Genomic DNA, 21600 nt, shown 5'->3' with positions numbered 1-21600 from the left:
AGGTTGTTATCTTTCAATTTCTTTTTAGGAGCTCTATGGAGGCTCAGTCACTGGCTGTATTTAAGGCTGTGATGGGACGCTGTTTGGTTCGTAGAAAAGACAATGATTAGGGAGAATAGGTGGCCAAGCATCGGCTCAATCATGAGGTTGAGTGGTTGCTTTCAAAATGTACACCTTCCTATTACTTATATCTTCCATTTTTATGTGTGAAGTGTAAATCTCAAAGGGATCTCAAATGACTGTGAATAGATATACTAAATAGATTTGGAGAAGTATACTCAGGATAAAGTTCAAAAAATATTATGAAACTCATATTAAATAGCAGTATACTCAAGCAAGCTGGGTAAGATGGAGATTTTGGAGATTTGACAGGATATCATAAAGCACATACTGTACATAGAGAAGATTAAGGTTTCTGCAATTAGAGGGTGAAAATTAAAATGGATATAAACTAAGTTAAGAAGGATGAAAACAGAGATTTAAGGCAGTTTCCCAGAGCTGCTGCGTTCTATGTTTAGTTAGGTTCACAGAGCAATCAATAATTTCCAAACCACCCGGGGTAACAATGTTAAATTTGCCATTAATACAAAAGTATAGTGTTGGTTCCTTAATAAGCTAAGGGGTAATTTTATTGTGGGAATATGTGCTAACAACAGGGCCAGCAGGCCTAAGATGATGGTTTGAATTAAGATTAAGAGCAATTAAACTCTGAATAGAAGCAGACTGTGTTGTGAAACAGAAATAATATTTGGAGTAACATACATAAAAGTTGCTGGTGAACGCAGCAGGCCAGGCAGCATCTCTAGGAAGAGGTGCAGTCGACGTTTCAGGCTGAGACCCTTCGTCAGGACTTAAACGCCTGAAACGTTGACTGCACCTCAACGCCTGAAACGTTGACTGCACCTCTTCCTAGAGATGCTGCCTGGCCTGTTGCGTTCACCAGCAACTTTTATGTGTGTTGCTTGAATTTCCAGCATCTGCAGAATTCCTGTCGTTTGTGTTTTTAAATAATATTTGGAGTGGTGGTCAAAAAGGTAACACTTTTTGTTGATAAGACTGTAAAGAAAATCAGTAAATGTTTCATTTTATTATAAAAGATATAAAATATAAAAGACATGTTGTAATGTCAGGTCACACAAAATATCAGAAAAAGATTTTAGACACAAGGCATTCTTCAGATGCTGGAAATCCAGAGTAAAACACACACACAAAATGCTGGAGGAACTCAGCGGGTCAAGCAGCATCTATGGAAAGGAATAAGGATTCATCACTTTAGGCAGAGACCCTACATCAAGACTTTAGGGATTAAAGTCCTTTGATGAGAGCCCTCATCAGGACTAGATCTCAGTTTGCTTATGCTCTATAGTTTAGAAAGATATAAAACCTCAGGGGGTACTGCAGAGATTGACTGAGAAGTTACCGGATGGTAAAAAATGTATGGGGTTATTCAACCCACGGTCTGAGATAATGGGATGAAAGTGTTTACAGTTATGAAATGAGACAGGTATACAAAAAGTAAGCCATTTGTGTTAATTGGAGGTGAATGGGAGTCATCAAATTCAAAACAAATGTGAGAACTGTGGATCAGAGAACATCTCTCTGAGCAGAGAATATTCATTTCGGGACCATGGTGGAAGGAAGCGTTCCCTAGACTTGCCTTAACACCTGTTTGTGGTAGAAAGCAATGGATAGTAATGTGTAAGCTTCCTGGAATTGGTTGTCACTGAACTACCAGAGAGTGTTAGACTAGGTTTGTTAAGGAAGCAAAAACAGAAAAGAATCTACTTACAAGCATAATAAATTCAATATATTTCTGTGGAAAATCAAAGAAGAAATTATCATCGATTTCTTTATCCCAAGATAGGGGAGTCTGAAACTAGTTTTAAGATGAGAGAGAAGAAATTTTACAAGGATCTGAAGGGCAGGGTTTTTCACACAGAGTATAGTAATGAGCAGCCAGAGGAAGTTGTAGAGGCCAGTATAATTACAATGTTTAAAATACACTTGGGCAGGGACATGGATAAGAAAGTTATGGAGAACTATTGGCCAAATGGGGAAAAATGGGACTAGCTCAGATTGACATCTTGATTGGTATGGATTGAAGGGAATTTTCATGCTGTATTGCTCTAAGACTTGTAGAATGAGACGAGGAAGAGAGATCAGAGCACAGTTAATTGTAGGATGAGATGTAAGAATGTAAGGGATGGAATGAAGAATAGACAACATAATGCCTTGAGCCTGTTTTGCTACTAAATAAGATCAATGCTGATTTGACCTTGAACTTAACCATAATTCATTTTCCCATATAACTTCTTTTCAGATTAATGTAGGTGGGGGATTGGAGAATGCTGGAACACAGTACATTTACGCAATTCCAGCTATCTATTCCAGAGACAGCTTCCTCATTCAGTTCAAACTCAATGTATATCGATTGATAATGATGGACATACTGTAAGAATTTTCCTTAGTTCTAGTGGACATAAAATAGGAAAGACAAGTAAAGGCACATAAAGCACGGCTGTCTTAACAAACATAAAAACAAAATCACTTTTCGGTAATTCAATTTTTGAGCCATTTCAATGCTTGTTTTAGAAAAAAAATGAGCAATTCATATCTTTTCAACTGTTATTTTCAGCACTGTGTCATTCAATTAAAGAAAACTCCTACACATTTTCAGCCTCATTTTCACGGTATGAAACATAAATAGCTTTCTTTTTTTAATCTTGTCCCCAATAAAAGTCACCGGGTTGAAAATGGAACATGAAACTTCAGGGAAATGGCTTTAACTGGAGGAAATACTTCTCCTTTCAATGTCCTGCGCCATACAAAGCTGACACATTGACAGTGACAACAATCCTTTCATTCATAATCCACGAAAGACATACCTTCTTGCCTTGTTGAATCAAAAGATTTAGTAACAAAATAAGTTGACATTTCTCATCACCAAAGCATGCCATCTTGTGAAATCCACATCCAGAAAATGCAAGGTTAATTTTTAACATGCTTTCTTTTTTCTATAAGTAAGAAGTTTCCACATACAAATGCATTTTAGCTATTAAAACATTCATTTCTATTTCTTGTAAATGATACAGCCAGGGACTGCCTAATAGTATAGTGTTAGCACACATGGAATGAGATTCCACTGGCCAGCACAATCACAGAGAACCATACAGCATAGAAAGAGACCTTTTGTGCCATCATCCCTGTACTGTATCCTTAAAAAAATCAATGCAACTGTTTCAGCTCTCTTTCCCTTTCTCGCAAATGAAATATACCACTCATAACCTCATCTCAGTTAGTTTAAGGTTCCCATGGAAAATGGCTTTTTATCTTTTTGGGTAGAAATAGTAATGAAAAAAATCTGTGAAATCTTGGAAAATGTGGGAGGCAGCAGCGTGGAAAGGCTTCATGAGTTTCCCAAGTGCATTCTCCCTTGGTACCTGGGTGAAGTTCTACAGAAGCAGCTATGAGACTTGTACTTCGTTCTCTGGCCAGCAGTTGTTTTTAGCCATCTTTCTGACCCAGAGCCTGCAGGTCAGAGGTGTATAGACTGTGCTGAAGAAAAACATTCTTTCTACTGTACATGTGCAAGGAGAGAGGCCCACGAGGAGGCTGTCCAAGGCGTCCGACAAATACAGACTGCTGCCTGGGAAGGGGTAGCTTTTCCTTCCGACTTTTTGTCAATTCTGAGACTTCTTCTGCATTGACTACAGCCTTGACTTTACTCTGCAAGGGACTCCTGCATGATCCGTTGCTCTGAATATTTTGTGACTGTTCTACTGAAGGATTTTCCACCCCGCCATTGAGTGACTTGAACGCTCGTCCAGCTTCCTGCAATTTCTGATTCTGTCCAGTTAAGGTGCTTGAAACTTGACAAGACTTAATCTCACAGGCAGCTGCCTGCCCAGGTGATGAGTATTTACATGGGTCCTCTGTGTGTATAGGTACTGATCTTCTGTCCCTTGTGTTGAAAGTTAGGTTCACAGTTCGATTTAGATGTGAAACCTAGGGCAAGAATACAAAGAAAAGAAATCATTGCTAGAAACTGGCAGCTGGCACATTGTGCAGAGTTCATATACAAATACGTAAACATATAGGGGTAAAAATGTGTTCTCAGTGGGGTACCTTCAGTCACCCCCAGCAGACATCATACACTACAATATATAGTATTTTCAAAATTTACTGTTATTGAAGCTTGCATCTCTTTTTTGAAGAGGAAAACAATATATCAAGGTCAAACTGAATTTATTGTCCAAGTAAGTATATATCACCGTATACTATCTTGAGGTTCATTTTCCTGCAGGCATTTACAGGAAAATAAAAAAAATTATAGAAATTATGAAAGACTATACATAAAAAAAGACAGACAAATAACCTGTTATAGAGTCATACAGTATGGAAACAGGCCATTCAGCCCAACTGATCTATGCCTACCAAGAATTCACATCCAAGCTATTCCCATTTGACTATGTTTGATTCACATCCCTCTAAACCTTTCCTATCCAAGTGCCTTTTGTTAATATACCTGCCTTGGCGACTCCCTCTGCCAGTTCATCCATATACATACCACTCTCTTGGTTAAAAAGTTGCACCTCAAGTTCTCAGCAAATTGTTCCCCTCTTACCCTAAACCTTTGACCTCTAGCTCTTGATTCCCCAAGTTTCAGAAGAAAGACTGAACACTTTCATTCTATCTGTCTCTCTCATAATTTTATGCACCTCCATAAGATCGCCCATTATTCTTCTATGCTCCAGTCAACAAACCCCCCACCTGCTCATCCTCTCTCTATTACTCATTCCCTTAAGTCCTGGCAATTGTTTATGTTTTTTATCCTAAGCAACTGAAGATGAATTTCTCTATTCCATTTTTCCAAGGGATATTTATTTACAGTAATTTCAGTACCAAGTCGATCGATGATTTGGTTCAATTATCTTAAAATATAATGGAAAAAATTAGGTCATTACAAGATTAAAATCAAAAAGGCTGAAATTACTCAACAGATCAGGCAGAGAGAGAAACAGTGTCAATATTTCAGCTATGAATCTTCATTGATCCAATTCTGGTGAAAGGTCATAGATGCAAAACATTAACTCTTTCTACATAGTCTGACTGACCTGTGGAGTATTTCCAGCATTACCTTTATTTAAATTCAAAAATTCAACATCCTTGGTTCTCGTCTCTATCTGGATGTTAGACAAGTTTGTACCACTGTATTAAAAGTCTGAGGGAAGGCACAATTCTAATAGCTTTACAACAACTTCTTGACATTTCAGACCTGTGTCACTTGATGCATTATCCACAGTGCCCTTGCAGCTGTGCCAGAACCTTACATCTTCAAGATCTAATACAGTGGATAGAGCCCAGTATCCATGCTGACAGCTGAGTGCTGCTTTGTCCTCATCTTAAGTTGACCCTGGGGCTTTCTTCATCTGCTGCGTAGCCATCCCTCAAAATAAATGGGTCAGTTCACCAACAAAAGAAATAAAATTTTTCAATGAGCTGTGTAGTACAAGCATATTGTAGATCTGTTAGTCACAGTTAATGCATTAACACCAGGAGAAACGCAGATATTATCAGTGATCTGTCAAGATCATTATATTTATTTACCTCAGTCAAACCCAATAATTCTCTTCAACTAGCTTGCCCGATCATTTAGCTGTTTTGAGTTATATATGTTATTTTTTAATTCAGGAAGTTACTGACAAAAAGCATCAGTGTGAATAATTGTAGCAGACTGATTGCACAACTGAGAGATTGAAGTTTACACATCAATTAGCCTGGCAAAAATATGATACTTCTCCAGTTAATACATAGACTTGCACTTCAATTTGGGTCAGCAAGTTTGATTTTCTAATTTCTTTGTATATAACCTCAAATACTTATTGAATCTTTAATGTAACTGCGCAAAAGAGTCAAAAATGAAGCATAAATGAATGTATTGTCTTGAATGATCCGAGGTGCACTCCAGTCACATGGAAAGCCTCAAGCTCAACAGTGGACACTGAGCGCTCCTTCTCCAGGTTATACTGATGGCTTTATCTTTCTTTTCTTCATCTTTATACAGACAATCAGCACAATAAATACCACTGCTGTTTCAACTGGGCTTGTCTCAAAGCCATGCGTGGATGCAATTCAACTCAGCTTTCGTGAACTTATTAAGAAATGTCCCTATTGATTGAAAATAGAGTTAATTTACTTCAATAGGTAAGGGCAACTATGCAATTCCGTTCCTGTTCAAATCCAAACCTACAGTACCTCTTTGGCATTCAGAGATCTAAAACGCGTCTGAGATTAAAAGTACAAAAAGCAGAAACTTTGTACTTTCTCCCCCAAGCAATCTTACAAATTCTGCAAGAATCATGCTGTAAAATATCCCCCTTTCAGCCAAATTGGAGAAGAATGAGCCTAACTTTTCAAAAATTATGGTTCCTCAGAACAATGTAAATGACAAGACACAAAATATTAAAGCACTAATGACCTTACTGTATGACTCATTAAGCTAATATTGACCTTAAATATTGTTAACAGCATCATAAATTAGTGTTTTATTCAAACAGTGAAAGTTCAAGATCATTGCTGATTCCTTACATCCTTTAATTAAACATGCATAATTTTCAACGTAATGAAGATATCTTATGATCATTTAAATAAGTTTTTATGCATCTGCAATTAGTGTAGTCTTTTCATCTGCCTACAGTATAAATTGGCATTAATGTCATAGTCTACCAGTTATTGGAAAATATTAAGTCATCTGTGCTGGCAATGCATGGCATATTTTAATTCCTGAAAATCATTATGCTTATCTATGTTACATTTCCAAATTCTGGTCAATTTGTTAATGATGAACCTGACATGATCATCAGATTTCATCTCATACAGAGTAAGTATCATGTTAAGTATCATGTGTTGGCGTGTGGCCAAGTGGTTAAGGCGTTTGCCTAGTGATCTGAAGGTCACTAGTTCGAACCTAGGCTGAGGCAGCATGTTGTATCCTTGAGCAAGGCACTTAACCACACATTGCTCTGCGACGACACTGGTGCCAAGCTGTACGGGTCCTAATGCCCTTCCCTTGGACAACATCGGTGGCGTGGAGAGGGGAGACTTGCAGCATGGGCAACTGCTGGTCTTCCATACAACCCTGCCCAGGCCTGCGCCCTGGAAACCTTCCAAGGCGCAAATCCATGGTCTCACGAGACTAATGGATGCCTATAAAAGGGTCATAGAGTCATAGATTCTGACAGCATGGAAACAGGCCCCTTGGTCCAATTCATCCAAGCCAAAATAACATCATTTAAGAAGGACTTGTATGGATACATGGCAGATCGGGGTCTTAGTGGGATATTGGCCAAGCTGTGTGGGCACTGTGGTCAGCATAGACTCATTGGGTCAAAGGGCCTGTACCTGAGCTGCATCGCTTTATGAGTCTGACTAAAATATAATCCAGCAGCCCAGTCAGCAGCGGAAGCAGAGCTTAGCGACGAGGTTTCTCACAGGTCAGCGTTTCTCACAGGTTTAAAAGGAGAGCATCGCAGGCGCATGGGGACATTCTGGTGGCCCAATCAGTGGCAGAAGTAGAGCACAGCAATGAGGTTACTCGCAGGTCAGCAATGCTTGTTTAAAAAGAAAGCTTTGTAGGCTTCCAGGTTTACTCCTGTGGCCCAATCAGTGGTGGGAGCAGAGCACAGCGAATTAAATAAAAGTACAGAAGGGAGAAGCAGGATATCCATTGTTGGGACTTGGCCAGTGGTGAGAGTAGGAGTATTAGGCATTGGCTCAAAGAAGGCTTTGGCCCAAAGGAGGCATTGGCTAAGTTCCTGTTAAGGTTCCTTTTTGAACTTCTTACTGTACCCAGTGTAGTAAATGGCCATTGTGTGTTCTTCATACCAGATGTCGGAGTCCTGGGAGACCCAGAGTCTCCCAGGGAACTACATCTGTGTGAAGTGTGTCCTGCTGCAGCTCTTTGAAGACCGTGTTAGAGATCTGCAGCAGCAGCTGGCTGACCTTTGGCTTGTACAGGAGAGTGAAGAGATGATTGATCAGACTTACAAGGAAGTAGTCACCTCTAACATGCAGGAGGCGAGTAGCTGGGTGACTGTCAGGAGAAATGGAAATGTGAATAGGCAGCTGAGAATGACCCCTGTGGTTATTGCCCTCAATAATACATATACAACATTTGGATACTGTTGTGGCGGATGACCTCCCAGGGGAATGGCATGGAGACCAGTTACTCATACCGAACATAGCTCTGTGGTGCAGAAGGGAAAGAGGGAAATGAGGAGAGCAGTAGTGATAGGGAATGCAATAGTCAGATGAACAGACAGGAGATTCTGTGGACGTGAACTGGACACCCAGATGGTATGTTGCCACAGAGGTGCCAGGCTCAGGGACATCTTGGATTGCACCCACAGAATTTTGCAGAGGGAGGGAGAGCAGCCAGATGTCTTGGCACATATTGGTACCAATGACATAGGAGGAAAAGCAAAGAGGTCCTGAAGAGAGAACTTAGAGCGCTAGGCAGAGAGCTGAGAAGCACGACCTCAAGGGTAGTAATTTCAGGATTGCTGCTTGTGCCACACACCAGTGAGGGTAGAAATAGGATGATCTGGCAGAAAAATGTGTGGTTGAGAAGCTGGTGCAAGTGGCAGGGCTTCAGGTTCCTGGATCCTTGGGATCTCTGCTGGGGGAGGTATGACATGTATACAAGTGACAGGTTGCACCTGAACCTAAGGGGGACCAATATTCTCGTGGGCAGGTTTGTCAGAGCTGCTGGGAGGAATTTCAACTAATTTGGCAGAGGGGTGGGAACCAGAGTGAAGGGACTCAGGATAGGACAGATGGTTTAAAGGCAAGATAGCGTACAGTCAGACTGTCAGGAAATGCAGGCAGATGATAGGATAAAACTGCAGCCAGCCTAGTGAACATCAGTGTATTCGGGATGCAGAATCAAAAAGAGTAGTAAATACAATACACAAAGTGTTATATCTCAATAGTATAAGAGTATAAGAAATAAGGTGGATGGGACAGATTGTCAGGTGTGATGTTGTGGCCATCACTGAATCATGGCTGAAGGATGGTTGTAGTTGGGAGCTGAATGTCCAAAGTTACACGTTTTATCGGAGGGATAGGAAGGTTGGCAGAGGGGGTGGTGTGGCTCTGTTGGTAAAGAATGGTATCAAATCAGTAGAAAAATGTGACACAGGATCAGAAGATATTGAATCCTTGTGGGTTGAGTTAAGAAACTGCAAGGGTAAAAGGACTCTGCTGGCAGTTATATTCAGGCCTCCAAATAGTAGCTGGGATGTGGACCACACTTTACAACAGGAGATAGACCAGGCATGTCAAAAGGGCAATGTTATGATAGATTTATAGGAGGTTTATGTCATGGGAGATTTTAACACACAGGTTGATTGGGAAAAACAGGTTGGTAATGGATCTCTCGGGAGTGAGTTTGTTGAATGCCTATGAGATGGTTTTTTTTTAAGAGTAGTTTGTCGTTGAGCCTACTAGGGGTCAGATATACTGGATTGGGTATTATATAATGAAACGGAGGCGATTAGGGAGCTTAAGGTAAAAAAAAAACTCTTAGGAGGCAGTGATCACAATATGATAGAGTTCAACTTGAAATTTGATAGGGAGAAAGTAAAATCTGATGTAGCGTTATTTCAGTGGAGAAAAAGGAAATTACAGTGGTATGAGAGAGGAGTTGGCCAAAGTAAATTGGAAGGAGATGTTGGCAAAGCATCAATGGCATGAGCTTCTGGGAAAATTGAGCAAGGTACAGGAAAGATGTATTCCAAAAATGAAGAAATACTCAAATGACATAATAGTATAACCATGGCTGAGAAGGGAAGACAAAGTTAATATAAAAGCAAAAGAGAGGACATACAACAAAGCAAAAATTAGTGATAAGGTAGAAGATAGGGAAGTTTTAAAAACCTACAGAGTGCAACTAAAAGAATCCTTATGAGGGAAAGATGAAATATGAAAGCAAGAATCCTTATGAGGGAAAGATGAAATATGAAAGCAAGCCAGCAAACAATATCAAAGTGGACAGTAAAAGCTTTTTCAAGTATGTAAAACATAAAAGAGAAATGAGAGTAGATATATGCCTGCTAGAAAATGAGGCTGGAAAAATAATAATGGGTGACAAGGAGATGCAGATGAACTATATCAGGCTTCACTAAGAAAGACATGAGCAGTATGCAGATATTGAAGGGTGTGAGGGAAGAGAAGTGGTTGCAGTTACAATAACAAGGGAGAAAGAGCTCAAATATCTGAAAGACTAAGAGTACTTAAGTCAGCCGGACCAGATGAACTACCACTTTCGGTTCTGAAAGAGGTAGCAGTAGAGATTGTGGAGTAATTAGAAGTGATCTTTCAAAAATCATTGGCTTTGGCATGGTGCCAGAGGATTGGAAAATTGCATATGTCACTCCACTCTGAGAAAGGAGGAATGCAGCAGAAAGGAAAGTACAGAGCAGTTAGCCTGACCTCAGTGGTTGGAAAGGTGTTGGAATCAATTGTTAAGGATGAGGTTATGGAGTACTTGGTGACACAGGACAAGATCGGACAAAGTCAGCATGGTTTCCTTCAGGGAAAATCCTGCCTTACAAACCTATTTGAATTCTTTGAGGAGATTACAAGTAGGATAGATAAAGGGGATACAATGGATGTTGTACACTTCGACTTCCAAAAGGCCTTTGACAAGGTACCACACCTGAGGCTGCTTATCAAGTTAAGAGCCCATAGTATTACAGGAAAGATACTAGCATGATTGGAAGGAGGCAGTGAGTGGAAATAAAAGAATCCTTTTCTGATTGGCTGTCCGGGACTAGTGGTGTTCTGCAGAGATCAGTTTTGGGACCACTTCTTTTTATGCTGTATACCAATGATTTAGATGATGGAATAGACGGCTTTGTTGCCAAGTTTGTAAATGATAACAACATTAGTGGAGGTAGTGTTGAGGATACAGGTAGGCTGCAGAAAGTCTTAGACAGATTAGAAGAATGGGTAAGAAAGTGGCAAATGAAATACTATACAGGTGTCCCCCGCTTTAGGAACGTTCGCTTTACGCCATTTCGCTTTTACGAAAGACTATATTAGTACCCGTTATCACTAACCGAAAGAGGATTTTCACTTTTATGAAAAAAGACGCTCGCTTTAAACTTGTGTTTACCCTGAGAAAGACTACTGTAACTGTGAAACCTTGTGTGGGCAGGTGTGTGTGCATGCATGTATGTGCCGATTTTTTTTCTACAAATCGGTTTTGGCTAAATTTTCCTGATTCCAATAAGTGAAACTACACTGTACATACATTATTTCTACTTCATATAGACTGTGTATTTATCATATAAATCCTGCTTTTACCATATGCTAGTGTTATTTTAGGTTTTATATGCTATTTGGTATGATTTGGTAGGTTATGTTTTTGGGTCTGGGAACGCTCAAAAATTTTTCCTATATAAATTAATGGTAATTGCTTCTTCGCTTTACGCCATTTCGGCTTACGAATGGTTTCATAGGAATGCTCTACTTTCGGATAGCGGGGGAAACCTGTATTGGAAAATGCATGGTCATGTATATTGGTAGTCGAGATAAATATGCAGACTATTTTCTAAACAGGGAGAAAATCCAAAAATCTGAGATGCAAAGGGACTTGGGGCTCCGTGTGCAGAACATCTGAAAAGTTAACTCGCAGGTTGAGTAGGTGGTGAGAAAGGCAAATGCAATGTTGGCATTCATTTCAAGAAACCAAGAATATAAAAGCAGGCATGTGATTCTGAGGCTTTATAAGGCACTGGTGAGTCTTCACCTTGAATATTGTGAATAGTTTTGGGCTCCATATCTATGAAAAGATGTGCTGGCATTGGATAGGGTTCAGAAGAAGTTCACAAGGATGATTCTGCTCTGGGGCACTGGGCCTGTACTCGCTGGAATTTAGAAGGATGAGGGGGAATTGCATTGAAACTTTTTGAATGTTGAAAGGCTGAGACAGACTAGAAGTGGAAAGGATGTTTCCCATGGTGGAGGTGTCTCGGACAAGAGGGCACAGCTTCAGGATAGAGGGGCATCCATTTAAAACGGGGCGGGGGGGGAGAAATTTCTTTAACCAGAAGGTGGTGAATTTGTGGAATTTGTTAACACAGGCAGCTGTGGAGGCCAGTTCGTTGGGTGAATTTAAGACGGAGATTGATTGACCATGGCATCAAAGGTTATGGGGAGAAGGCCAGGGAGTGAGGTTGAGGAGGGGGAAAAAGGTTCAGCCATGATTGAATGGCATAGCAGTCGATGGGCTATATACTTTACATATACTTTATACTTTATTGTCACCAATTAGTACTAGAACATACAATCATCACAGCGATATTTGAATCTGTGCTTCACACTCCCCGGATTACAAATATAAAATATTAAAAATAGTTAAAATTAATAAACATTAAAAATTTAAATTATAAATCATAAATAGAAAACAGAAAAATGGGACGTAAGGTAGTGCAAAAAAACCGAGAGGCAGGTCCGGATATTTGGAGGGTACGGCCCAGATCCGGGTCAGGATCCATTCAGCAGTCTTATCATAGTTGGAAAGAAGCTGTTCCCAAATCTGGCCATGTGAGTCTTCAAGCTCCTGAACCTTCTCCCAGAGGGAAGAGGGACAAACAGTCTGTTGGCTGGGTGGGCCGTGTCCTTAATTATCCTGGCAGCACTTCTCCGACAGCGTGCGGTGTAAAGTGAGTCCACAGATGGAAGATTGGTTTCTGTGATGTGCTGTGCCGTGTTCACAATCTTCTGCAGTTTCTTCCTGTCTTGGACAGGACAACTTCCATACCAGGTTGTGATGCACCCTAGAAGAATACTTTCTACAGTGCATCTATAAAAATTAGTGGGGGTTTTAGGGGACAGGCCAAATTCCTTTAGTTTTCTCAGGAAGTAAAGGCGCTGGTGGGCCTTCTTGGCAGTGAACTCTGCTTGGTTGGACCAAGTCAGGTCATTTGTGATATTGACCCAGAGGAACTTAAAGCTTTGGACCTGTTCCACTTGCGCACCATCGATGTAAATTGGGTCGTGCGGTCCGCTACTCCTTCTGAAGTCAACAACCAATTCCTTCATCTTGCTGACATTGAGGGATAGGTTATTGTCTTTGCACCATGCCACCAGGTTCTTAATCTCCTCTCTGTACTCAAACTCATCATTACCCAAGCTACGGCCTACAATTGTTATGTCATCAGCAAACTTATATATTGAGTTTGATGGAAACTTGGCTACATAGTCATGGGTGTACAGTGAGTACAGCAGGGGGCTGAGTACACAGCCTTGTGGGGCACCGGTGCTCAGAGTGATTGTAGAGGAGAGCTTGTCCCCTATTTTTACAGCCTAGGTCCTGTCTGTGAGGAAGTTGAAGATCCAGCTGCTGATCTGAGTGCTAAGGCCCAGGTTCCGGCGCTTAGGAATCAGTTTATTTGGAATGATGGTATTAAAGGCAGAACTGTAGTCAACGAAAAGGAGCCTTACGTATGCGTCTTTATTCCCCAGGTGTTCTAAGGAGGAATGTAGGGCCAGAGCGATGGCATCTGCCATTGACCTATTGCTCCGGTAGGCAAATTGCAAAGCGTCGAGGTTGACCGGTAGGCTGTGGTTGATGTGTGCATAACCAATCTCTCGAAGCACTTCACAGCAATTGATGTCAGAGCCACAGGTCGATAGTCATTCAGGCATGCCACCTTGCTCTTCTTCGGCACTGGGATTATCGTTGCCTTCTTAAAACACGAGGGGATCTTACACTGAAACAAGGAGCAGTTGAAGATGTCAGCAAACACTCCAGCTAGCTCGCTTGCACAGGCTCGGAGAACCCGTCCCGGGACACCATCTGGGCTCGTCGCCTTCCATGGATTTATGTTCAGGAAGGCCCTTCTAACGTCCTCCTCGGTGACGATGAATCTCGATGCCACCAGGTCCGGTTTATCCGGAGGGAGCGGGACGCTCCTGTTCCGTTCAAATCTTGCGTAGAATACGTTAAGTTTGTCAGGAAGAGAAGCGCCACAGTTTTTGATATTCCCAGCCTTTTCTTTGTGCCCAGTGATCTCATTTAGACCCTGCCATAGTCTACTGGCATCCCTTTGGTTAGCCTGGGCTTCCAACTTGGCTCGATATTGCCTCTTGGCACCCTTAATGGCTTTCCGGAGTTCACACCTGGATTCCGTGTAGCGACTGGTATCCCCGGACCTAAAAGCCGCAGCTCTAGCCTTTAAAAGGGACTTGACCTCATAATTCATTCAAGGTTTCCGGTTAGGGAATACCCGGATCGTCTTGCGAGACACACAGTCCTCTGTGCATTTCCGAATAAAGTCCATGACAGCTGAGGCATACTCATCGAGGTTAACTGCCGAGTCCTTGAATACTAACCAGTCCAGCGATTCAAAGCAGTCACGGAGGACCTCATCCGTTTCCTCCGTCCAACACGACACTACTTTTGACACCGTGACCTTCCGTTTCAGTTTCTGTTTGTAAGCCAGGAGGAGGAGTACGGCCTGATGGTCCAATTTTCCAAAGTGAGGTCGTGGGACGGAACAGTAGGCATCCTTGACTGCTGTGTAGCAGTGGTCAAGTATATTCGGGCCTCTAGTGGGGCAGGAGACATGTTGGTATAATTTTGGCAGGGTCTTTCTGAGGTTGGCCTGGTTAAAGTCCCCGGCTGTAATGAGCAAAGCTTCCGGATACCTGGTCTCAAGTTCAATAATGCTGGCATACAGTATGTTCAGAGCACACTCCACGTCCGCCTGGGGGGGAATGTAGACCGCTGTCAGTATGACCGAAGTGAATTCCCGTGGCAGATAGTAGGGATGGCACTTCACTGACAGGTGTTCCAGGTCCAGGATGCAGGAGCTTGTCAGAGCCACTGTGTCCGAGCACCACCCAGTGTTGATCAGTAGGCAGACACCACCTCCCCTCCTCTTGCCCGAAGACGCCATGCGGTCCATCCGATGGATCGAAAAACCCTCCGGTCAGATGGCACAGTCAGGGGTGGCAGGGGAGAGCCAGGTCTCAGTGAATCAGAATACACAGTAGTTCTGCATCTCCCTACAGTAGGTGAGTCTCCCTTTAGGATCAACCACCATGTTCTCTATGGCTTGCACATTAGCTAATAGGATGGTGAGCACAGGGACCCTGAAGCCCCTCAGCTTCAATCTGACCAGCAGCCCAGCTCTTTTCCCACGTTTCCTCGATAAATAGTGTATCTTTCCAGGTTTCCATCAATGCAGTGTGTTGTTGTCAGCACTTTGATGTTGGTCTACGCGTCCCGCGGGAATCGCGTCGTTGTGCGCTCCGGGTCGGGCCGAGTAACGGGGGAGGCTCCGCTGCCACTTCCAGCTGCCGTGGGCCCGGACTGTCGATTGGGTCGGGCCCTGAAGCCAACACTTATTCCCGGATGGCCGGGCTCCTTGCTGAAACAAGTCCTCATAACTCCTTGCTAAATGGCCTAATTCAATTCTTATGTCTTATGGTCTTATGACTCAGATCTGAAACCTTAATTTTGTTTCCATTTCCACAAATTCTAATGACCTGCAAAGTGCTTCCTGCATTTTATGTTTTTATATCAGATCTTTCATCATCTACAATTAAAATGAGACAGCAGGAGTATGCCACCAAGTCTCTCAAGCCTGCCTCACCATTCAATAATATATTGTCTGATGTAACTCAGAGCTTTGTTTTCTGTTTATTTTCATTTCCAAATTAATGATGCTTGTTTCCCTGCAACAATCATGAACACGGTATCAGCCTCTTTCTTCAATGTGATGCCTAGATCTCCTATTCTTTTTACAAAGCTGAGGTTCCTCCCAAACTTTCTCAGCCTCCTCCAATACCTTCTAACAATTTAGAAATCACTTGGTCTGCCCTTGCCTTTCGCTACCTTCCTGCTTTTACTGAGTTGGAAGGTTTTAAATCTCTTTGCTGAGCTACTCTGAACATTCCACTACTGAATTAACAAGGCTTCATCATTTGGAGCAGTTAATTGCTGACTGCATGAAAAAGCTGAAAAATTATTACCACAGTTCTGTCCTGATTTCCACACAATCTAGCATATTACATCCCATTTTAATGAACTGTTTACTTTAGTAAGATTGCAAATTTGTGTACAATTTCTATTTCGGTTTCAAGCAATAAAACTTCATCATAGATGGTTGTGAATTTCATTTACATAAACACACAATGAAGTATCACAGAGGAAGGTCCTTCCTTTTACCCATCCAGTCTCACATTATTTCACACATATTTCACACCCAAGATCATATTGGAAGAGGTAAGAATCTATTTTATTCTTAGTTTAAGAGAGTTTATAAAGAGGAAGCACAACAGAACACTACTAAACTAGATACACAAGAGGGTGACTCTCCTCTCTACATTCACCATATCTTGTCCAAAATGCCAACTCACCCTTTGTCTCAACAGATCCATGGAAGCTGCCTGACTTGTTAGGTTCTGCTGACTGTTCTCTATGATTGAACCAGAATACCTTTTCTCTACCTTCACTACTTTCTCTGGTAAGTGTAACATTATATTCAGCATTTAGTTATTGTACTTCCTCAATATAAAGATGTGTGAAATGATCTGTCTAGGTCGCACACAAAGTGTTTCATTGTATTTTGGAGCATGTGAAAATAATAAAAGAATTACCTGTGCAAATTTTTAAACATAAGACTAAATTACCAGCAAAGTTCTCATTTCTTCTGCACAGTTGAACAAGTGAATGGATTACAGATCTAAATAACACTATAGAAGAGGTATGAAATCTGATGCATCCCAAAGGAGTTTTCAGGACAACTGACTTTATCTATCCATAACATTATATGGTGAGCTCTTTTCATTTGGTTGTATATTTGATGGGGTTGGTGGAGAACCCACCATATTGACTTTTAAATGTAGGATAAAAAATGGCCAAAGAACCTGGAAAAGCTGTTCAACTTCAGAATAGAAAATAGAACAGTAGCACACAGTATGAGCCCTTTGGCCCATAATTTTATGCTGAGCTATATAAACCTATTCTACAATCAATGTAACCCTTCCCTTCTGTACAGCTAATAACCCTCCATTTTCTTTCCTTTCAGATGCCAAACTCAGAGTCTCTTAAAAGTCCCTATTGTATTTGTATCTATCACCATGCCTAACAGTGGGTTCCAGGCAGCTACCACTCTGAATGCTTTAAAAAAAAAACTACCTCTGACATCTCCCCTAGTGTTTGCTCCACTCACCTTAAAGAGATGCCTTCTGGTATTGGTCATTGTTATATTGGGAAAAGGTGCTGGCTGTCCACTCTGTGCCTCTCATAATCATGAACAACTCTATCAAATCGCCTCTTACCCTCCTTCACTCCAAAGAAAAAAGCCCTATCTCACTCAACCTTTCCTTAGAAGACATGTTACCTATTACCTAAACCTCCTTTAAACCCACTCTGAAGCTTCTATGTCCTTCCAAAAGTGAGGCTATCAGAACAAAATAGAATACTCCAATTGTAGTCTGACCAGAGCTTATAGAGCTGCAACATCATCTCACAATTCTTTGTAACCCTTGTAAAAAGTGGACAACACATCATAGACCTTCCTTAACCACCCTATTAACATGTGCATCAACTTTGAGGACCTAAGGACTTCAATTCGAAAATCCCCCATTCCTCCAAACAGCCATGAATCCTGATTTTAACCCTATACCCTGCCTTCAAGTTTGATCTTCCTAAGTGAGATCCTTCACTTCCACCCAAACGTTCAGATGCGATTTGCCACAACAGCGTAGCAATCCACCAGCCGGACACTCAGGCATCAGCCAAGATTATGTGCCCAAGTTAAACAGAGGTTCAGAATCCACTGGTAGAGAAGCATTTGCACTGAGTCACACTTAAGCATTGAGCATGAATTCAAGTACAATTAAGCCGCACATGACAATTAAGTGTACATGGTGATAATGGAGGTTGTCATCTTGACTTTACTGAATGTAGTATATATAGGGTGCACGCTCGCTACTGTAAAATGGCTCTACACCCAGTAAAAAGGCATTCAGTTTGCCTACCGGCCCACAGCCAATGCCATCTCATTGGTTCTTCAATCAATCCTGGAACATCTGGACATCAAGGCGGCATACATCAGAATGCCCCTTATCAACTACAATTCAGCATGGTCCGCTCAAAACTATTCAATAAGCTTCAATACCTCGACCTCAACACTTTCTTGTGCAATTGGATCCTTCATTTCCTCACTTGCTGACCCCAGTCAGTTCGGATTGGTAACGAGATCTCTCCACCATCTCCATCAGCACAGGTGCAACACAAGGCTGTGTGCTTAGCCCCCACTCTACTCAATTTACACTTTTGACTTTGTGGCTAAGTACAGCTCCAATGCTATATTTAACTCTGCTGACAACACCACTGTTGTCTAAATGAAAGGTGGTAATGACTCAGGTTATAGGAGGATAATTGAAAACCTAGCTGCATGGTGCCACAACAACATCCCCTTACTCAATGTCAGTTAGACCAAGGAGCCAATTATTGATTTCAGGAGGAGGAAACCAGATGTCCATGAGCTTCGCCTCAGCAGGAGATCAGAGGTAGAGAGGGTTAGCAACTTCAAATTCCTTGGTGCTAACATATCAGAGGAACTGTCTGGGCCCAGCACATGAAGAAAGCACACAGCACCTCTACTTTCACAAAAGTTTGCAAAAATTCAGCATGATATCTAAAACTTTGACAAACTTACATAGACATGTGATGGAGAATATATTGACTGATTGCATCACAGCCTGGTATGAAAACACCAATATCCTCGAATGGAAAATCCTATAAAAAAAAGTATTGGATATTTCCCAGCATTCAACACATCTACATGGAGCGTTGTCACAGGAAAGCAGCATCCAACATCAGGTACCTCCAGGTCATGCTCTCCTTTCACTGCTGCCATCAGGAAGGTGGTACAGCAGCCTCAGGATTCACACCGCCAGGTTTAGGAACAGATATTATCCCTGAACCATCAGGCTGTTGAACCAGAGGGGACAACTTTACTTGCCACATCACTGAAATATTCCCACAACCCATGATGTCACTTTCAAGGAGTCATCACATACTGTATTCTCAATATTTATTGATTGTTTATTATTATTATTATTACTTATTTATTTTTGTATTTGCACAGTTTGTTGTCTTTTGCATACTGGTTGTATGCCTAGTTGGTGCAGACTTACATTGATTCTATTAGGGTTATTGGACTTAGCGAATATGCCTGTTTGAACTTAGAAAAATTTCTATCTCTGTGTGTTCAAAGAACAGAAGTTCTATCTGAACTAATTCTAAATTAGGCTGATGCTTCAACTGAGAGAAAACAAATGTAAAATTCACCGCAAAGTCCTTTGAATCAATGGTACGTGTGAAAGATATCAGCTTTCTCCAAATTTTTCTGTGAATATGACTTTACTAAATGAAAAGTCAGAGATCAGGGTTCGGTCAGTGTGCTTTGTGGCTGAAGTCCTGTGATCCCTGAGGACAGGACAGCAGATACTGAGGACATTGATAGGTGATCCCCATGGTCAAAATTCAAAGGAAGATTTATTATTGAAGTACATACATGTCATCACATACAACCCTGAGATTCTTTTTCTGCAGGTCAGTAGGCCCCAAGGGTGAGGGTCAGAGACCCCCAAGGTTGGCATGTCCTGGGGTCAGATGCCTGTATGGGGCAGGTCCAGAGGCCCAAATTCATTCATTATTGGATTCCAGTAATCCCCAAGGATGGAGGTAGATTTGGCATGTGCTGAAGACCTGTGTTTCTCGAGATTAAGGACTGTGGTCAGCTGGTCCCAAGGACAGGGCTGGTGATAAAATCCTATGGCATCACAAGGAATGGCATGGATAGAGGATTGGCTGACAGGCAGGAGGCAGTGAATGGGAATACAGGTGGCATTTTCTGGTTGGCTGCCAGTAACTAGTGGTGTTCCTCAGGGGTCAGTATTGAGACTGCTACTTTTCACATTGTTAGTCAATGTTTTGGATAATGTAACCGATGGCTTTGCGGCAAAGTTTGCAGATTATACTAAGATAGGTGGAGGGGTGAGGAAACAACACATTTGCAGCAAAACTTAGACAAGTTGGAAGAATGGGCAAAAAAAGTGGCAGATCGAACAGAGTTGGGAAACGTATGATAATGCATTTTGGTAAAAGGAACAATAGCGCAGACTATTATTTGAATAGGGAGAAGGTTCAAAAATCAGAGATGCAGAGGGACTGAGGAGTCCTTGTCCAAGACTCCCATAATGTTAATTTACAGGTTGATTCCGTGGTAAAGGCGGCAAATGCCATGTTGGCATTTATTTCAAGGGGAAAATTTTACAGAAGGAAGGAGAAAATGCTGAGGTTTTATAAGACACTGGTGAGGCCATACTTGGAGTATTGTCAACAGTTTTGGGCCCCATGTCTCAGGAAAGATGTTTTATCATTGGATAGAGTCCAGAGGAGGTTCATGAGAATGATTCCGGGAATGAAGGGATTAACATACTGAAGGACAGTTTTGGGCCTGTACTCACTGCAGTTTAGAAGAATGCGTGGGATCTCATTGAAACCTACTGAATGTTGAAAGGACTAGATAGTGTGTACATGGAGAGGATGTTTCCTGTGTTGGGGGACCCAGAACTAGAGGGAACAGCTTGAAAATTGAGGGCAACCTTTTTAAACAGAGTTAAGGAGGATTTTTTTTTAGCCAGAGAATAGTGAAACTGTGGAATACTCTGCCACAAACTGTGATGAAAGCCAGGTCTGCAGGTCTATTTAAGGTGGAAATTGATCATTTCCTGCTCTGTCAGGGCATCAAAGGATATGGCAAGAAGGCAGGTGTATGGGGTTGCGTGGAATCTGGGATCAGCCATGATGGAGTGGCAGAGCAGACCCAATGGGCTGAATGGCCTAAATCTGCCCCTGTGTCTTATGGTCTTACGATCCCTTATGTGGGTGTGGGGAGTAGAAAAGGGTTTGCTCTGATGTTAGGTCTGTCTTGCTGTTGTTCTACTGAACATTGTGGCCATGCAATGTTGGTACTGGAAATGAAGTTACACTTGCAGGCTACCCCAGCACATCCTCATATTGTGTTGGTTCTTAACAGCTAAACGAAACATTTCAATGTATTTTTGATGTACATAGGACTAATAAATCTATTTTAATCCAATCTATTTAAATTCCTTAGCATCTCTCTAAGTATATTGCTTTATGCTTCTAGTATGGAACTCCCTGCTATCTTATCCATGCCTCATGTGCTTCCTGAATGAGCTTCAACATCTCACTCCTGTTGCAAGAATGACAGTAGAACCCAAAAGGAACTTCAAATTTTAACAAAAACAACTTTTATTTGTACAGCACCTCTAATAGTCCCATGCATCTAACAAATGGCAGTTAATTGATTACCCCTAAATGAATTTATAAGAGTATTATCAAAGAACAATAATAATCAAGATAGATACAGTGGATTGAATTTGCCTCATCAAAGAAGATTGAGTGAAATATGTAGAGAAAGATCTGGGATGGTGCAAGATGAAACTGCATCATCACCATCAGTACCACAAGAATAGGAGTGGTGA

General features: G+C 41.6%; 1 protein-coding gene across 4 annotated transcripts in view; it reads right to left on the bottom strand.

Moving 5' to 3' along the window:
• Window positions 1–973: 973 nt before the first annotated feature.
• ccser1 (coiled-coil serine-rich protein 1) overlaps window positions 974–21600 on the bottom strand; it is a 1394127-nt gene continuing 1373500 nt past the window's right edge. For 2 of the 4 annotated variants that reach the window (XM_063046848.1, XM_063046849.1), the window contains one exon: window positions 3875–4005. Coding sequence is in view for 2 of the 4 variants with exons in the window: in XM_063046845.1 (XP_062902915.1) it covers window positions 3505–4005 (501 nt within the window). In the remaining 2 variants the exon portion in view is untranslated. Of the gene's footprint in view, window positions 4006–21600 lie in introns of all 4 variants that reach the window. The other 2 variants (XM_063046845.1, XM_063046846.1) reach the window with 2 other exon arrangements.

This window comes from Mobula hypostoma, chromosome 4, assembly GCF_963921235.1.
Source record: "Mobula hypostoma chromosome 4, sMobHyp1.1, whole genome shotgun sequence".
In the NCBI taxonomy this organism is placed as follows: Eukaryota; Metazoa; Chordata; class Chondrichthyes; order Myliobatiformes; family Myliobatidae; genus Mobula; species Mobula hypostoma.
Note: the sequence above shows the minus strand (reverse complement) of the source record. Positions and strands in the feature narration are given on the sequence as shown.